Raw genomic sequence first — 17472 nt, 5'->3', positions numbered from 1 at the left:
TGAGTACTTTTACGGTTACTCACTTCTGAGTAAGGGCGTCATACGTCAAAAACTGATTGGAATCTACTCTGTTTATGCAAACCAGGAATTAACGAAAATGAGTACAAGTTACCCAGTTTGCCTTAATTTGGAAATTTGATGATATCTGGTTTTTGTGAATCTGACTCAACAAATAAAATAAATTCAGAACAATCAAAATCATAGATTTATTTTTCATCGAAACATTATAAAAGTTTTAAATCATTCACATGTCTTTATATAATGCGGCAACCAACCGGTTCACAGTTGCCCGTGAACTGTGGCTCATGTTTTTGTACAGTACGCACACCAGAAAACCCGTCACCAAACACTGCGAAGGATTTAAATTGTATCGATTGCATGTGTTGGGCACTGTACAACGATACAAATGTTTCCGTTCATTATCACGAATAAAAGCCCGACTTAAAACGGCATCGCAGGACACACAACATGCGGTTGTTCATTTTGAAGAGATGTTTTTTATGTTTTCAAATCCTCTGCAATAATGATGTAGGGCTGAAATTGTTTGTAATGTAATTGATTAGGAAATTATTGATTTGATGAAAGATCAAATACTTACTGCTAGCAAACGAATAAAAAGCGACACCAATTGTTCTTCGGAAACAGATAATATCGCTGTTGAAAACTTTTGACATATACATATACTCTGGGGTGAGTAAACATCATGGATAATAACTCAAAACTGAGTAAACATGGTAATTATGAAAATTTGGGTAAATGTTACTCAATTATCCAGTACCCGATAACTCACTTTTTGACATTTTGCATAAGAATACCAAACTGAGTAGATCCTAATCAAATTAGAGTTAAAATAAAGCAGCGTGTAAGAATACCGGTATTCCTGCAAAAAAAAAAATCAAATCAACGATTGTTCTGTAATATATGCACGTTTTACTATGATTTCATCATTTTTTCCGAAATGTTTACTTAATTTAACATTTACCGAAATTTGTATAAATTCTACAATCTGTGAAACTTCCAAATACACACTTAGATTTTATTGCCGAGAACTCAACAGCTGATAAATTCAGCGAAATGTTCTACAAACTTTCGGCAGAATTTTCAAGAACTTCGGCAAATGAAATGTCAATACTTGCTGGTTTACGGTAAATCGATATATTTGCTGAATGTTCGTCGAAATATATTGCTGACATTTGTTGAAAACTTTGCCGAGCCCAATCAGCTGTTGGGAAGTTTACCGAGATAAATTAAGTGTGTAGGCCTTCCTATCTGCGCTAGTATTAGTGGTCGATTTCACTAATACAAGTTTAATTTTGGTTGCAAATAATCAACACGCGGGTAGTAACAAAAAATTTCCTCCTGCCCCGAGTTTTTATTCAAGTTGTAAGCCGATTTTTAGTTTTATTTCATCTGGTTTTCCACTAAAACAAAGTTTGTTAAAACAGGTAACACTAATGAACTAGGATTCATAAGTGCAATATTTTTCGAAATTTAATATCAGCTGATTTTTTGGTTGAAAACAAATCGATTGTATTAGAATACAGACTAAGCCTGTATTGGTGAGATCTGGCGTAGAAAGCTCTATTGTAAATCTGGCGGCCATTTTTGCCATACGTGCAACCAGTGCCAGTGACATTTTTCATGAGCAATCTAATTCATTTTTGATAGAAACACGTCTAGTTTGTAACAACTATTAGAGTGAAGTGAAGTTTATTAAAAAATCAAATTCATAGCTTACTACCACATATATAAGACATACGTAACACTCAGGAAGAAATCTTCCAAAAAAGTTGGTACAAAATGAACTACTCGAAAGTACCAACCTCTGTAAAAAAAACCTCTGTTTGAGTAGTTTATGGAGGTTGTGTACCTGCGCAGCCCTGCATTTGTCTCGTTCCCACTCGAAAAATGCAGCATAGATTTTGTAAACAACTTTTTGACAGTTTCTTAAGGGATTTTGTTATGGGCTCGAGTAGAGCCGCGATGAATAAAATTCATTCCGTTCATTTTCGTCGAGCAGTTTATACTAGTGTTGGTACCGGGTGATGTTGGGCAAAGAGTACCAAAAAAAAAATCGCCAGTGTTACGTATGTCTAAGTATGTGTTACTACTAACATTCCCCCTTAAGCATGAATTTTAGTAACTCCTAAAGCTTTATGGCATCCAGAAACTTTTGTCCAGTAATCGGTTTTGTCAGAACATCAGCCTTCTGTTGCTTCGATTCTACGTGCAGCAGCTTAATAGTTTTTAACTCGACCTGTTGCCTTACAAAATGGTGTCGCAAGTCGATGTGTTTGCTGCGGGGTGAATACCCAATTTCCTTTTCAGCTAGGCATATTGCACTGCGATTGTCGCAGTTTATTTGAACAGGTTGATGAACTCCGAATATTTCGCTCCGGAATCCTCGCCACCACAACGCTTCTTGTGCTGCAGCAGACATTGCCATATATTCTGCTTCAGTCGTAAAGAGCGCAACGGTTGGTTGTTTGCGACAGCTCCACGACACCGATCCACCAGCAAACTGGAATACATAACCAGTGATCGATCGTCTTGATTCGGGGTCGTTGCCCCAATCCGCATCGCTGAACCCTTCGAATTCTCTGTCATTTTGCTTCAAGTAAACCAGTTTCATCAGCTTCGTTCCTTTCAGATAACGCAAGATTCTCTTTGCTGCCGTCCAGTGCGCTTCCCCCGGATGACTGCTGAAGCTACTCACGGAGTTCACAGCATAAGTGATGTCGGGCCGAGTGCACTGTGCCAGGAACTGCAAGCCACCCACTAATTCACGGAACGGAACCAATGCCATACGCTGCTTCTCACATTCGTCATTCGGGCTCATTTCCTTCGACAATCGTTGATTGCCGTCCACGGGCGTCGCCACTGGGTTGCAGTCAATCATTTTAAAACGTTTGAGTAGTTCATCAATGTAACGCTGTTGATCCAACATTACTGCATCTTCAGCACGTGTGATCCGCATGCCCAAAATTTGTTCCGCATTCCCGAGATCCTTCATGTGAAACTTCGCCATCAATTGTCTTTTCACGAATTCTACCCATTTCGGCTGGTTGGAGAACACCAGAAAAACGTCAACGTAAACAGCAACAATAATAATGCCATCATCACCGACTTTGTAGTACACGCACGGATCGAAACTCGAGCGTTTCAAGCCAATCCGCTGCAATTTCGCATCAAGCTTGGCATTTCAGACCCGACTGGCCTGCTTTAGACCGTAAAGCGCCTTTCGTAAACGACAAACCTTTTTGGAATCCTTTTTGTCCACAAAACCTTCGGGTTGTTCCATATAAATTTCCTCGTCTGTCAAGTTGCCCTGAAGAAAAGCCGTCACTGCATCCATTTGGTAGATGCTAAGGTTCATTCGTGCAGCTAGGGCCAACAGATAGCGAATACTGGCATATCTTATTCTTAAATGGCTGACGATTCTGCTTCCCTTGTAGACATACAGTACACGTGGGAATAACTGCATCCCGGAATCGAATGCCACTAGCCATTTCACGTAGCTGCTTTAGGCTCTGTTGGTGCAGATGACCCATTCGCCGGTGCCAAAGAACCATGTCGTCTGCTTCCTTTGCCGCACACGAAACTTGCTGATTGGCCAGGCACAACTTGTAGAGGCCACCTTCCTCCCTGCCAACAGCGACTAGTTCGTTGAATTTCGATCGAACTTCACAAGCGCCCTTCATGAAGACTACACGATATCCGCTGTTACAAATTTTGCTCACCGACATTAAATTGAGCGCTAAGTCTGGAATGCATAGGACATTAGCCATCATCAAATCGCACGAACAACCTTGCACATCTGCTACGAGGTTCACTGTTCCGGTTGCAACCACCAAAGATTCCGCATTGTTCGCTACGTTGATATGCTGCACCACCTCTTTGGCACAATTCAAAATGGCCTTGTTGTGGCACATGTGAGACGTTGCCCCCGAGTCATAAATCCATTCCTCGTTCGCGCCAGACGCTTCACGGGCACTGAATGCAGCATGCTTGCCTGATGATTTCTTCTCCTTTTTGTCATTGGCCTCTCGCTTCTGACACTCCGACGCAAAATGCCCAAAACGCTTACATTTGAAGCACTTTATTGCGGCTTTTTCTTTCTGCTTTGTCTTAGGATGACTGTAGAATGCACCGTCACCGGAACTGGACTTTGTTACACTACTCATCTTCACGTCCTGGAGGATTTTGGCCTTAACTGCATCCGCGGTAATCTTGATCCCAGATGCCTCGAGGCCCGTAATCATAGGCTCGTACATATCCGGTAGGCCCATCAGAAGAAGACACGCCAACCACGTATCGTCGACCTTGAAGCCAACTTCAGAGAGCTTATGACTGGTCAACATCAGCTGACTTACGTACTCCTCCACAGAACTGCATTCGGACAGCCGGATACTGGTCAGTTTTCGCAACAAACCAATCCGTCTGGTCATCCCTTCATCCTGGAATGTGTTTTTCAAATTCTTCCATGCCACTTTTGCCGTTTCTGCACTTTGAACCAGGCTGTAGTTTACTGGCTCGATGTTGAGGCAGATGGTGGCAAGTGCTCGAAGGGAACTACCATCCGCCGGATCGTCTTCATCCCGTGTAACAGCGTCCCAAGTTCCTTCTCGAATCAGGAGCATCTTGGTTGCAAACGCCCACGAGGTGTAATTTTCCCGTCCACGAAGACGTTCCTTCACTGGTAACGTAATTCCACCCGCCGCAGGAAACCAGGAACCAGACCTTCCTCTGTCCTGTCTTCGGTTAGCATTTCTGTTATTACCAACATCATCTTCAATTCCATTCAGCGACATTTTTGAAAATTATCTTGAGTTTCTTCAACTTCTCACAGCGTGTTAGAAAAAAAATTTTCGCTCTTGTTACTTCAGTTGCTACGCAGATATAGGTCACTATGGAGCTAGTGTTGCTGGGCCCATAACCTGATGGAAACACGTCTAGTTTGTAGCAACTATTAGAGTGAAGTGAAGTTTATTAAAAAATCATATTCATAGCTTACTACTAACAATTTTGTTCTATTTTAGGTGGTACCGGCAGGTTCATTCATAACTACTTTTTCTGCCACCGGTATTTTTTACAGGTGCGTTCGGTATCTGCTTCTTTCGGTAAATTTGACAGAATATTTGTTTTGAAACGTAACCGAAAGTTGTGACAATTACCGACTTGTCGGTAGCACCTAAGATTTCACCGGATGTTCAAGGCCCAAACACAATGGATACGTTTGCGTTGCGTTGACCTTACATAATTAATGGATGACGCCTAAGGGCGGAATGACTATAAAGAAACGAAACACAAATCGTCGAATCACAAATGACCATAATTGTTTTTGGCCGCTTGTTCCGAGCCCATTAATTTGGGTTACTGTTTTCGTTTTTCCCAGGCCTTAGACGCGCCTATGCTTTTGCACTGCCCCGTCCATTGCGAACCCACCGTGGTTCCAATATTTTGCTTGTTATTTTCCGGTCATACAAAAATGACGTCTTGTCATAGGCCTGGTTTTTCCATCTTATTGTTATATACTCTTTGGCAACGCTGTTCACATACCAGTGAAGATTTTTCCTGAATGAACTGTGTTCATTCATTCATTCTTTACTATACATAACAGGTAAAACTATCTCATATACACGTCTTGTCATTTTTTGCGAGCAAGGAAGGTCAGAAGTTTTTGTGGCTGAACATTTATTTTATTCTTGGTCGTGATTTTGTGCTGATACACGTCTGAGGCAGAAAAATATTTTTACCAGGTTGCTTTTAAATAACGAAAGTGACACGCTTTACTGTATCCCACCTGAGTAGAGATGGCAAGCATAGATGGTGCCTATCTTGACCTACACAGCGCTGCTGCAGCTGAACGAAAAAAATTATCCTCCGGCGCTCAGAAGGACGGAATGAGTTTTTTTCGAGACAGCCTCCAGGATAAGTCTCGCTGCAGCACGCCGATAACAACTATATTCTTCGACATGGACAACACGCTTATTCCGACTCGGAAAGGTGATGCGAAGGCATGTAGCAAGGTAAGTGAATAATTCCTAGCACTCTGAAGTGTTCAAGCAATAGCTATTGAACTTTGTGTGTATATAGAAAACACAACAAACAATTTAATTGATTAACAACTTATTCAGCTTTAGTTTAGTCGAAATTGGTATTTTTTGTCTTTCATTACCTACTTGCAGTATGCAAGCCCTATTATTAAGACAAGTCGAATAACTCAATTCCAGTCATTGTCGAATCGAGCGAAATGTCGTATTAGGGACTCCACTGAAATTTGGCTGACCTGCTAGACTCAACTGAAAATCACTAGAATCGACTACTGTTAACATAGATTACATTCTGCTGCATTTTTCGCAATCTAGGCTGATACAAATTTTGAATTGGACCAAGCAGCAAAAACATTGTTTTGAGTAATCGGCCTTCAAAGTTTGTTTATCCCGTACGTTACCTGCAAGCGAATACAGAAAATTTTTATCATAACATTATTATGAACTGTTCAATTGATTTCGTTTTCTTATGAAAGATTTATTAAGGTTCATTAATTTTCACATCCATTGGTGTTAATAACTCAATTGTTTAAAAAATGCCGCTTAGCTCGATCTGATCTCACGCCGGCAATTGTTGTTGGGGCAAGAACGAAATACAGGTCGGACTCGATTATCCGAAGTTTTGAAAACATTTCGCTATGGATAATCAAACCTTCCGGATAATCGAGCCATTTTTTTCAAATTTTTCTTATATCATCTAGAACAGTGAGCTTTCGATTATAATATATTAAAAAAAAAAAAAAAATAAAACTTGTCTTTAAACTGTTTGTCGGCGTTCGTTATACATAATATACTAATTCATTCAAAACGAGACAGCGTTGGCCAGCATTGACAACGTTATCGCCGAGGAAAACCAACTTTTTGCTTCGAGAGATTAGAGGAAATGTTATTCAGAAAATATTGAATGATATATGACTTGAATTATGTATTTATCTGTTTTCATTATCTTAAAATTTAAGAAGAATTGATGTGTTACATATACAGACCCTGTTTGATTTTGTTGTTTTTCTATTTCTTGAGTGACCTATAACGACCTAGACGCTCGATATGGCCACTAATGGGCTATTTTGCGGTTTTCAAGTCGTTATTGATTTGGCTTGATGAGTTTTATTTCCATAATCCGGGAATATCCGGAACACAACCGCGACAGGCCTGCTCGTGGTTCTAAATACTGCATTGATCATGGCCATTATATTACAGGAATATGTTCCGGCTACAAATCCGAAACCGGTTGACCAATAGCGGTTGTCCTCATTGGCAGCAAAACACTATAAAACCTTGCTTTTGGAGATTGTTAAGTAAGAATTGGTTGAAGGAACGACGAGAAAATTGCCAAAAACGAACTGCCTAAGCAGAACAGAGCTTGTACCGTTGCAATTTTGAACAACCCCGAACCTCCCAATGACCCGGAACTCCGGATAGTCGAGCCCCGTAGAGTGGAGCCCCGGATAATCGAGTCTCCGGATAATCGAGTCCGACCTGTACTTGTGGAATTTCCCAACTCGCAATTCCCGCCCTTCAAGAGCGGAATTCCCCACCGGTTGAAATCCCTTCATGATACATGCTCGAGCTAGCTGCAAAGAAACTAGTACAGTCAAACCTGTTTTTGTGCGATTTTTTGCGGAAATTTATTTTGTGCGACTTTTTTATGCGATCATTTTTTTGTGCATTTTCAGCCATTTATTTTTTCCGATTCTTGGAATGAATTCCAACGCATTAAATAAGTGTTGCGTCAAAAAACTACTATTTGAGTCAGTTTTACGTAGGAAAAGTCACGAATTGCTAGCCTACGAAGAAAAGCGGTTGAAAGGATTAGTATGTTTAAAAAAGTTACGTTTATCAATCCGATGTTTTTAAATTGTTAAAATTGTATTCTAAATCATAATCAACAACTTTCAAGTTCTTTTTAACTGAGATTTTTTTTATGCGGTCCCTATCCACCGCAAAAAAAAAGTTTTTTTTTCAATAATGTTGTGGAAATATTGTTTTGTAACTGCACGTGAAGTTTCTAATGATTTTTTTATGCGATTTATTTTGTGCGGTCCCTATCCCTCGCACAAAAACAGGTTTGACTGTATTTGGGACGCACATTTGAAAACATCCAATGGGACACCCGAAACAATGTTCAATGCTAAGAGATGGCGCTGTAGTGGTAGTGGTAGTTCTCGTCATAATACAGCAAAACTCAGAATTATAAGTTATTACATCTTTGTCAAAATTAGAATATTTAGTTATATACTTATTTCTGATTTTTTTGAGTGTAATAAAAAAATTAAATCGTTATTTTTTTATTTCCAAATGAGGAATAAAAATTACTCGGAATCTATTGAATGACAGTCAGTACCATGAGCGAATTCAGTGGATTTCGAGCAGTATTAGTTTGTGATTTTAAACCTAAAAACCGATATGAATTCTTTAAAGTCACATTTTACTCAGAAAACGTAGCTTTTCCAAATGATATATAAAACTTGTATAGCTGAACAACCCAACTAAGTATCGTAACGAAGAACCAAAACGTCTAGTCCAAAACAAAGGACAAGACACTACTGATATATGGGCGATTAAAACAGCCTTATGGTATCGCGCCATGTTTCAAAGGCTAACATCGCAACGTATGTGTAAACGCTATTCATACACCTCTATCTGAAAGCTGACACGCTTATTCCGACTCGGAAAGGTGATGCGAAGGCATGTAGCAAGGTAAGTGAATAATTCCTAGCACTCTGAAGTGTTCAAGCAATAGCGATTGAACTTTGTGTGTATATAGAAAACACAACAAACAATTTAATTGATTAACAACTTATTCAGCTTTAGTTTAGTCGAAATTGATATTTTTTGTCTTTCATTACCTACTTGCAGTATGCAAGCCCTATTATTAAGACAAGTCGAATAACTCAATTCCAGTCATTGTCGAATCGAGCGAAATGTCGTATTAGGGACTCCACTGAAATTTGGCTGACCTGCTAGACTCAACTGAAATTCACTAGAATCGACTACTGTTAACATAGATTACATTCTGCTGCATTTTTCGCAATCTAGGCTGATACAAATTTTGAATTGGACCAAGCAGCAAAAACATTGTTTTGAGTAATCGGCCTTCAAAGTTTGTTTATCCCGTACGTTACCTGCAAGCGAATACAGAAAATTTTTATCATAACATTATTATGAACTGTTCAATTGATTTCGTTTTCTTATGAAAGATTCATTAAGGTTCATTAATTTTCACATCCATTGGTGTTAATAACTCAATTGTTTAAAAAATGCCGCTTAGCTCGATCTGATCTCACGCCGGCAATTGTTGTTGGGGCAAGAACGAAATACAGGTCGGACTCGATTATCCGAAGTTTTGAAAACATTTCGCTATGGATAATCAAACCTTCCGGATAATCGAGCCATTTTTTTTAAATTTTTCTTATATCATCTAGAACAGTGAGCTTTCGATTATAATATATTAAAAAAAAAAATAAATAAAATTTGTCTTTAAACTGTTTGTCGGCGTTCGTTATACATAATATACTAATTCATTCAAAACGAGACAGCGTTGGCCAGCATTGACAACGTTATCGCCGAGGAAAACCAACTTTTTGCTTCGAGAGATTAGAGGAAATGTTATTCAGAAAATATTGAATGATATATGACTTGAATTATGTATTTATCTGTTTTCATTATCTTAAAATTTAAGAAGAATTGATGTGTTACATATACAGACCCTGTTTGATTTTGTTGTTTTTCTATTTCTTGAGTGACCTATAACGACCTAGACGCTCGATATGGCCACTAATGGGCTATTTTGCGGTTTTCAAGTCGTTATTGATTTGGCTTGATGAGTTTTATTTCCATAATCCGGGAATATCCGGAACACAACCGCGACAGGCCTGCTCTTGGTTCTAAATACTGCATTGATCATGGCCATTATATTACAGGAATATGTTCCGGCTACAAATCCGAAACCGGTTGACCAATAGCGGTTGTCCTCATTGGCAGCAAAACACTATAAAACCTTGCTTTTGGAGATTGTTAAGTAAGAATTGGTTGAAGGAACGACGAGCAAATTGCCAAAAACGAACTGCCTAAGCAGAACAGAGCTTGTACCGTTGCAATTTTGAACAACCCCGAACCTCCCAATGACCCGGAACTCCGGATAGTCGAGCCCCGTAGAGTGGAGCCCCGGATAATCGAGTCTCCGGATAATCGAGTCCGACCTGTACTTGTGGAATTTCCCAACTCGCAATTCCCGCCCTTCAAGAGCGGAATTCCCCACCGGTTGAAATCCCTTCATGATACATGCTCGAGCTAGCTGCAAAGAAACTAGTACAGTCAAACCTGTTTTTGTGCGATTTTTTTGCGGAAATTTATTTTGTGCGACTTTTTTATGCGATCATTTTTTTGTGCATTTTCAGCCATTTATTTTTTCCGATTCTTGGAATGAATTCCAACGCATTAAATAAGTGTTGCGTCAAAAAACTACTATTTGAGTCAGTTTTACGTAGGAAAAGTCACGAATTGCTAGCCTACGAAGAAAAGCGGTTGAAAGGATTAGTATGTTTAAAAAAGTTACGTTTATCAATCCGATGTTTTTAAATTGTTAAAATTGTATTCTAAATCAGAATCAACAACTTTCAAGTTCTTTTTAACTGAGATTTTTTTTATGCGGTCCCTATCCACCGCAAAAAAAAAAGTTTTTTTTTTTCAATAATGTTGTGGAAATATTGTTTTGTAACTGCACGTGAAGTTTCTAATGATTTTTTTATGCGATTTATTTTGTGCGGTCCCTATCCCTCGCACAAAAACAGGTTTGACTGTATTTGGGACGCACATTTGAAAACATCCAATGGGACACCCGAAACAATGTTCAATGCTAAGAGATGGCGCTGTAGTGGTAGTGGTAGTTCTCGTCATAATACAGCAAAACTCAGAATTATAAGTTATTACATCTTTGTCAAAATTAGAATATTTAGTTATATACTTATTTCTGATTTTTTTGAGTGTAATAAAAAAATTAAATCGTTATTTTTTTATTTCCAAATGAGGAATAAAAATTACTCGGAATCTATTGAATGACAGTCAGTACCATGAGCGAATTCAGTGGATTTCGAGCAGTATTAGTTTGTGATTTTAAACCTAAAAACCGATATGAATTCTTTAAAGTCACATTTTACTCAGAAAACGTAGCTTTTCCAAATGATATATAAAACTTGTATAGCTGAACAACCCAACTAAGTATCGTAACGAAGAACCAAAACGTCTAGTCCAAAACAAAGGACAAGACACTACTGATATATGGGCGATTAAAACAGCCTTATGGTATCGCGCCATGTTTCAAAGGCTAACATCGCAACGTATGTGTAAACGCTATTCATACACCTCTATCTGAAAGCTGACAGCGAGCACAAATGGATTCGAGCCCATGGGCATGCAGGATATGAGTTCATTGTCATTCACTGTTACTCGGTATAGGGATGCCAATGGCTCGGATTAAAATGACTGCTCGACTGACAACTAGCGCTGCAGTAAAAATGATGGTGATGATTTGTAGGCAGCATTTTAACCTATCAAGATTCCATTTGCCGTGAGTTATCAAAAGTTTACGTAGCCCGGATCCCATATATTTGCAATTTCATATGTACACTTGACAGTAAGCAATCTACTAGATGCGGCTGAAAGTTTCTGACCAGCTGTATTCTTATTGACACCAAGAACATCCCTTTTACGCAAATACCGCATGAAAAACTGTGTATATCAGCCTTGGCTAAAAATTAAATCTATCATTTTTCTACTTCTGAAGTTCAAATCCAGAAGTCGCACGGTCGTTTTTAGTTTTGCATTTGTTGTAGTCTCCAACAAATAAAAGACTAGTAGTAGCTTTAACGTCTATATTCTTTGGAGGTTGGAACAAATATGAATAGAGAAAATTGTGCTGTCAACCAGCTTAATAATTCACAGGTTTTTTAGTTAAAAGTCTTCGAGTGTGATTGCTATGGAACAGCGATTTAACGCCAATAGGGTATTTGAGGGGTATGTATATTATTCTTTCTAATGATAGGAAATGTCAAAAAAATACATATTCCACTGACTTTTTCTTTAATTTAAACAGTAAAACTTTTGAAAAAAAAATCGATTTCGAATTTTAACAACTGTGAGTGATTTTAAGACAAACCCTGCCGTCAAGAAACTCATGACACAGGGGTGCCCGGTCAATTTTCAAATGTCAACAATCTTCAAATGTTCAACACTCCATAAAAAATGTCTTCACACATAAGAAATCTGTGAACATGGTTTCCATTAAAAGTTAACAAAAATCCCAGTGAAAACATTAAATCGAGTGCGGGTAATCAACCGACTATTGGGCTTCCACTTCTTCAGACGAGCTCTAATGTCTTCGAAATTAAGACATGTTTAACATTGGGCATCCCTGTCATAACACGCGAATCCAGGGTTATATTTCCACAGGCCAGCAGTATTAATATTACTTTGTGGTCTGTCAGGGTATTATTTTCCATAAGCCAGCAGTAGAAATGTCATTTTGTGCCCTACCATGGTTATATTTTCCAGCAGCAGAAGTGTCACTTTGTGCACTACTTGCCAGTTAGTGAAAATTTAAAAAAAAAATAATTTTTCAATTTAAAAATCAAAGAAAAATCGTAGAGATTTAAGAAAAATACGTAGTGCCTACTGAAAGGGGGGTCATCGATTAGTATAAGAAAAAGCAATTATTTTTCCAAATTAAAATCCCCTATTGCGAAATATTACAATTATTCGATATTACAAAGTATTTATCGTTGCATTTTCAGGCACTAGTCTACCTATATCACAAATCTTTGACAGCACATTATTGTCGGAGTGATATAAATGTGACAGATAAACTATAAATATCAAAATATATCCACCAATGTCGTATAGTATTGCCGAAATATTTCTTTCGAAAATAAAGTTGTCTAGCCCTTAAATCCAAAATTTATTTAGGCATTTAACTATTTTATGCAAAAATATTGTTTTTCAAGTACCGATTTTTGAAAACCATTAGTTACTCAGTACGTCACCAAAATTAATTATTTAATTCGCTCTGGCACGTTATATTGTGCATGTAAATAAAAACCATCAAAACGTCGCTGATAAACTGGCAGTCAGGCTTACTTCCGGTGTTTATTTTTAGTGTTCTCGCAACACTGCAGCCATCTCAGCCGCCACTGCGCTGTCAGTCCGGTTTCAGGTATAAATGACAGTTCTAAAAGGTGTGCTACGTTTTTGTTTATCCACGCACACAAGCAAATCTCGTTATGAAAATTTTCGCGTTTTTATTGTTTTATATTTGATTTTTTTGGTTGGAGAGTGAATCTCCAGTTGAAACACACTAGAAATTATTTTTATTATTTTAGATGCAGTGTGAAAAATTTGCGACAATATCTCGAAATAAAATATATAAAAATGCTATATGACTCATGACTTTTGTTACCTTATCAAACATAAGCGACTCTATTTATAAGCGGAGTACAAGAAAAAACGAAAAGTGCAAAAAGGTTACCGGCAAAATGATGAAAAACAGCATATTTTACCTAAACCCCAGCATGCTTATGTATTTCTTACAAATAAAACATGTTTCAACATCTTTTCTATAACTTTTCAGAAAAGTATGTTTTATAAGTTTAGTTTAAAATGCATAATCATTTCAAATCTCATACAAAATTGTAAAAAGTTTATTTATCGCATTTATCGTCCTTCAATTTTTAAATGAAGAATGAAAACCGCTCGAAATGCCTTAAATGACAGCTCCCATATACCGTACATGGGCGTAAAGTAATTTAAGACATTTCGAGCAGTTTTTTACTATTCATTTAAAAATCAAAGGGAAACGATAAACTTTTTTCAAAAATCACGTTTTGCTCAGAAAACGCGGCTGTTTCAAATGATTAATAAAAACTGGTATGGCTTTAGGACCAAATTGATACGTTTGCGTTGTGTTGACGTTAATTTGACAGAAAATGTATGAGCTAACTTTCAAATTGTTATAAACGCAGTCGCAACGTATCAATTGTCCTTGTGCCTTGAGTATTACTAACTAAAACTTACTGTTAGGGGCTAGACAACTGAATTTTCATGAAAAATATTTCGAAAATATACGATATCGGTTGACATCTAGGGGCTAAACAACTTTCTTTTCAAGAGAAATTTTTCGGTAATATTACACGATATTGGTGGATATATTTGATATGTATCGTTTATCTGTCACATCCATATCACTCGGACAGACTCCGACAATAATGTGGAGTAGTGATATAGGTCGACTAGTGCCTGAAAATTCAACGATAAATACTTTGTAATATCGAATATTGGAAATATTTCGCAATATATCGATAGTGTCTCGTCCCTAGGTTGATATATTTTGATATTTACCGTTTATCTGTCACATTGATATCACTCCGAAAATAATAAGACGTCAATGAGTTGTGATATAGGTAGAAGGGTGCCTGAAAATTCAACGATAAATACTTCGTAATATAGAAAATTGGAAATATTTCTTAATATATCAATAGTATCTTGCCCCTAGACTTACACACTTAATTTATCTCGGCAAACTTCTCAACAGCTGATCGAGCTCGGCGAAGTTTTTAACAAATGTCAGCAATATATTTCGACGAGCATTCAGCAAATATATCGATCTACCGTAAACCAGCATGTATTGACATTTTGTTTGCCGAAATTCTTGAAAATTCTGCCGTAAATTTGTAGATAATTTTGCTGAATTTATCAGCTGTTGAGTTCTCGGCAATAAAATCTCAGTGTGTACTGCGTTAAAATAAAAAGCACACTGATTTTAAAATCTGTGTTTTGAAGGTGAATGAGGTGAATCTTAAATCTGGGATCCCTCAAACCCAGAGGGGATTCACTGCTGTCAAATTTCATATATGTGTGTGTTATTGCAGATCAACTCTGGTCCATGACGTTTGTTGGTCCATGATGTTTGTAACTATGAACAATAATGGGGGAAAAATGTGAATAGCTAAACAACATTCATGAAAGTTTTCCGCGGTTTCTCGAGTTTCGATGGAAAACATTCCAATTCTATAATATTTCACATCGATCAATTTAATGACCAAAAGGAACAAAAACCAAAACAAACACCGTGTTGCCGAATATGTTGGTTACACGATTTTTGACAGATAGATCCCCCCTGCTTAAACCCCTGAAACCCCTGAAACCAAATCTGGCAACTCTGATGCCATCAGGCAACACGATCTAGTTTTTGTTGTTTCTCTTTTTCTAGCAGTTTTTTTATTAGCAAAACATGTGTAGATAGGTAACTTCAGCAATAGTTTTCACAATTCATAACGGTTTTTAGATCAGTTTAGTGAAGTGGTTGCGAACAGGTTGTAGTCGCGATTTTTCTCAAAATGATTGGGTTGGCACAACCATTGCGTGAGATGCTGAGGGTGAAACCTATGGACACTACTAATATAGTATGGCGTTTACACAACCGCGCTACAGTTTATGTGCTAATTTTCTTTACAATTCTGCTGTCCGCACGTGCCTATTTTGGAGAACCGATCGACTGCATTACCAGTGCCTCCGAGATAAAGCAAAGTATGAATAGCTTCTGTTGGACACTGGGCACTTACATAAGCAATAATCCAAAATTTGGTAAACTTTGGAATAAGTTTTTTTCTATTGAAAATTTTAACATCTTTCATTTTAGTTGATGCCAGTTGGGATTTCATCAAAATTGGCCAAAAAATGGGACAAATACCCATGGACCAACGCGTCTACCAAAAATATTACCAATGGGTTTCTTGTTTACTGGCCATACAAGCATTCTTGCTCTCTCTTCCGAAACATCTTTGGCGATTCTTCGAATGATATCGGATGGAGACATTATGCTCTGACTTAAGTAAGTTGTGTGATTTTTTTCAAAGGCATATATAAAGTTTGTGGAAATATCACCCACTCTAGCATCCATTTTACCGCCGGACGCCTGGACCACCAAGCGGAAGCATCACACTTTGCACTATTTAACACAGGAGCCGCGTCGTAAGCAGTTAAACTACGCGTACATGTTTTATTTTTGCGAGTTGCTGAATTTCGCTTTGGTGCTTCTGAATATGTCGCTGTTGAATTTTATCATCGGTGGATTTTGGTACAATTATCAGCCGGCTATGCAGGCTCTCATGACACTAGAGATGGACACATGGATGTCTCAAAATTCCCTGGTCTTTCCAAAATTAGCAAAATGTGAATTTTCAACGGTTGGTCCCAGCGGAAGCACACAAAATCATGACGCTCTGTGTCTGCTACCGCAGAATATCATAAACGAGAAGATATTTGCCTTTCTTTGGCTATGGTTCATCTGCCTGGCGATCATTTCCGGTGTGCAGATTTGGTTCAGGATAATTCAACTCAGCTGCCGGAGCGTTCGGGTAAAGCTGCTCTACTCTCAGTTGGTGCCGATAAGTTACAAACGGGTTAAGAGACTTGTACGTGAAACTAACTTCGGACAATGGTTCATACTGTATCAAATGTCTAGGAATATTAACCGAGACGTAATGAAAGACATTATAATCGCCTTAACTAAGCAAGAATCGGTAAACGGTCTTTCAAAACAAAGCTTGGAACAGCAGATACAAGTCGAAGTTGAGGAGGATGAGCTGGAGGAAGATGAAGTTACTGTTTGATTTATAATTCTCTAGTTAGGGTGATAACTATTATGTTTTGGAGAGAGCAGCTGTGAGACTAAGTAAGGCATATTTTGCCTAGAAATCCTAGTCCATTTAAAAAGAGTTCATCCGGAATTTGTACCGATTTTTTTCTGGGAAAACGGTAGGAAACGTTAACCTATTAAACCTCCACTTATTTTGGTAGAAAGTTCTGATAGAAGCAAAACATGAAGTAATGTTTTCGAAAAATAGAAATCAATAGCTAATATCAGCGAAAAGTAATAATCTGAAAAGCAGCGTAGTAATTGTTTAGTATGCTTATCGAATTTTCACAACATTTACGAAGATAGAGTTCTTCACAAAAACAAAAATGTAAAGTAACAGTTTGATGAGCTATATTGTTGAATTTATAAATATTTTTTATTAACGTTTAATGTTTTCATTTAATTTTCGAAGAAATCTGCCGTATTGGTAGTTAAGCAGCTTGCTTTTTATGCAACAGGATGCGAAAATAGACGTCGCATTCCCGGACAACGTCTATAAACAGAACTTTGAATTTTGAGAAAAAAATCGAAATTTTATTCCTAGTAACAATGCTTAGGCATTGCTAAATTTTCACAAGGTGAGAAAAGCGGTTGTATCCTGTTTAAAAAGGGATTGTTTCAAATGTTCACTTCTTTTCAAAGTTAACGTCTCATTGTATCACAATTTTTTCTCCAGTAAGTGGATTAAATGTTTGAGAATTTTATTAACGCATTTTGAGCAATATTACG

At 37.8% G+C, this 17472-nt stretch overlaps 2 protein-coding genes across 2 annotated transcripts in view; both read left to right on the top strand.

The window, feature by feature from the left end:
- The first annotated feature begins 5615 nt into the window (after window positions 1-5615).
- The window catches only part of LOC129728665 (N-acylneuraminate-9-phosphatase), a 28911-nt gene continuing 17054 nt past the window's right edge, over window positions 5616-17472 (top strand). Inside the window, exon 1 of the mRNA XM_055687119.1 lies at window positions 5616-6029. Coding sequence (XP_055543094.1) covers window positions 5814-6029 — 216 coding nt within the window. The 5' untranslated portion in view covers window positions 5616-5813. The remainder of the gene's footprint in view (window positions 6030-17472) is intronic.
- LOC129728657 (innexin inx2-like) lies at window positions 15262-17126 on the top strand. The gene is given in 3 exon segments (XM_055687113.1): window positions 15262-15689; window positions 15745-15936; window positions 15999-17126. Coding segments are annotated over 3 exon segments (1158 nt in total). The 5' UTR covers window positions 15262-15442; the 3' UTR covers window positions 16718-17126.

Source organism: Wyeomyia smithii, chromosome 1 (genome assembly GCF_029784165.1).
Source record: "Wyeomyia smithii strain HCP4-BCI-WySm-NY-G18 chromosome 1, ASM2978416v1, whole genome shotgun sequence".
In the NCBI taxonomy this organism is placed as follows: Eukaryota; Metazoa; Arthropoda; class Insecta; order Diptera; family Culicidae; genus Wyeomyia; species Wyeomyia smithii.
The sequence above is the reverse complement of the archived record's forward strand: the minus strand, read 5'-3'. Positions and strand labels throughout refer to the sequence as shown.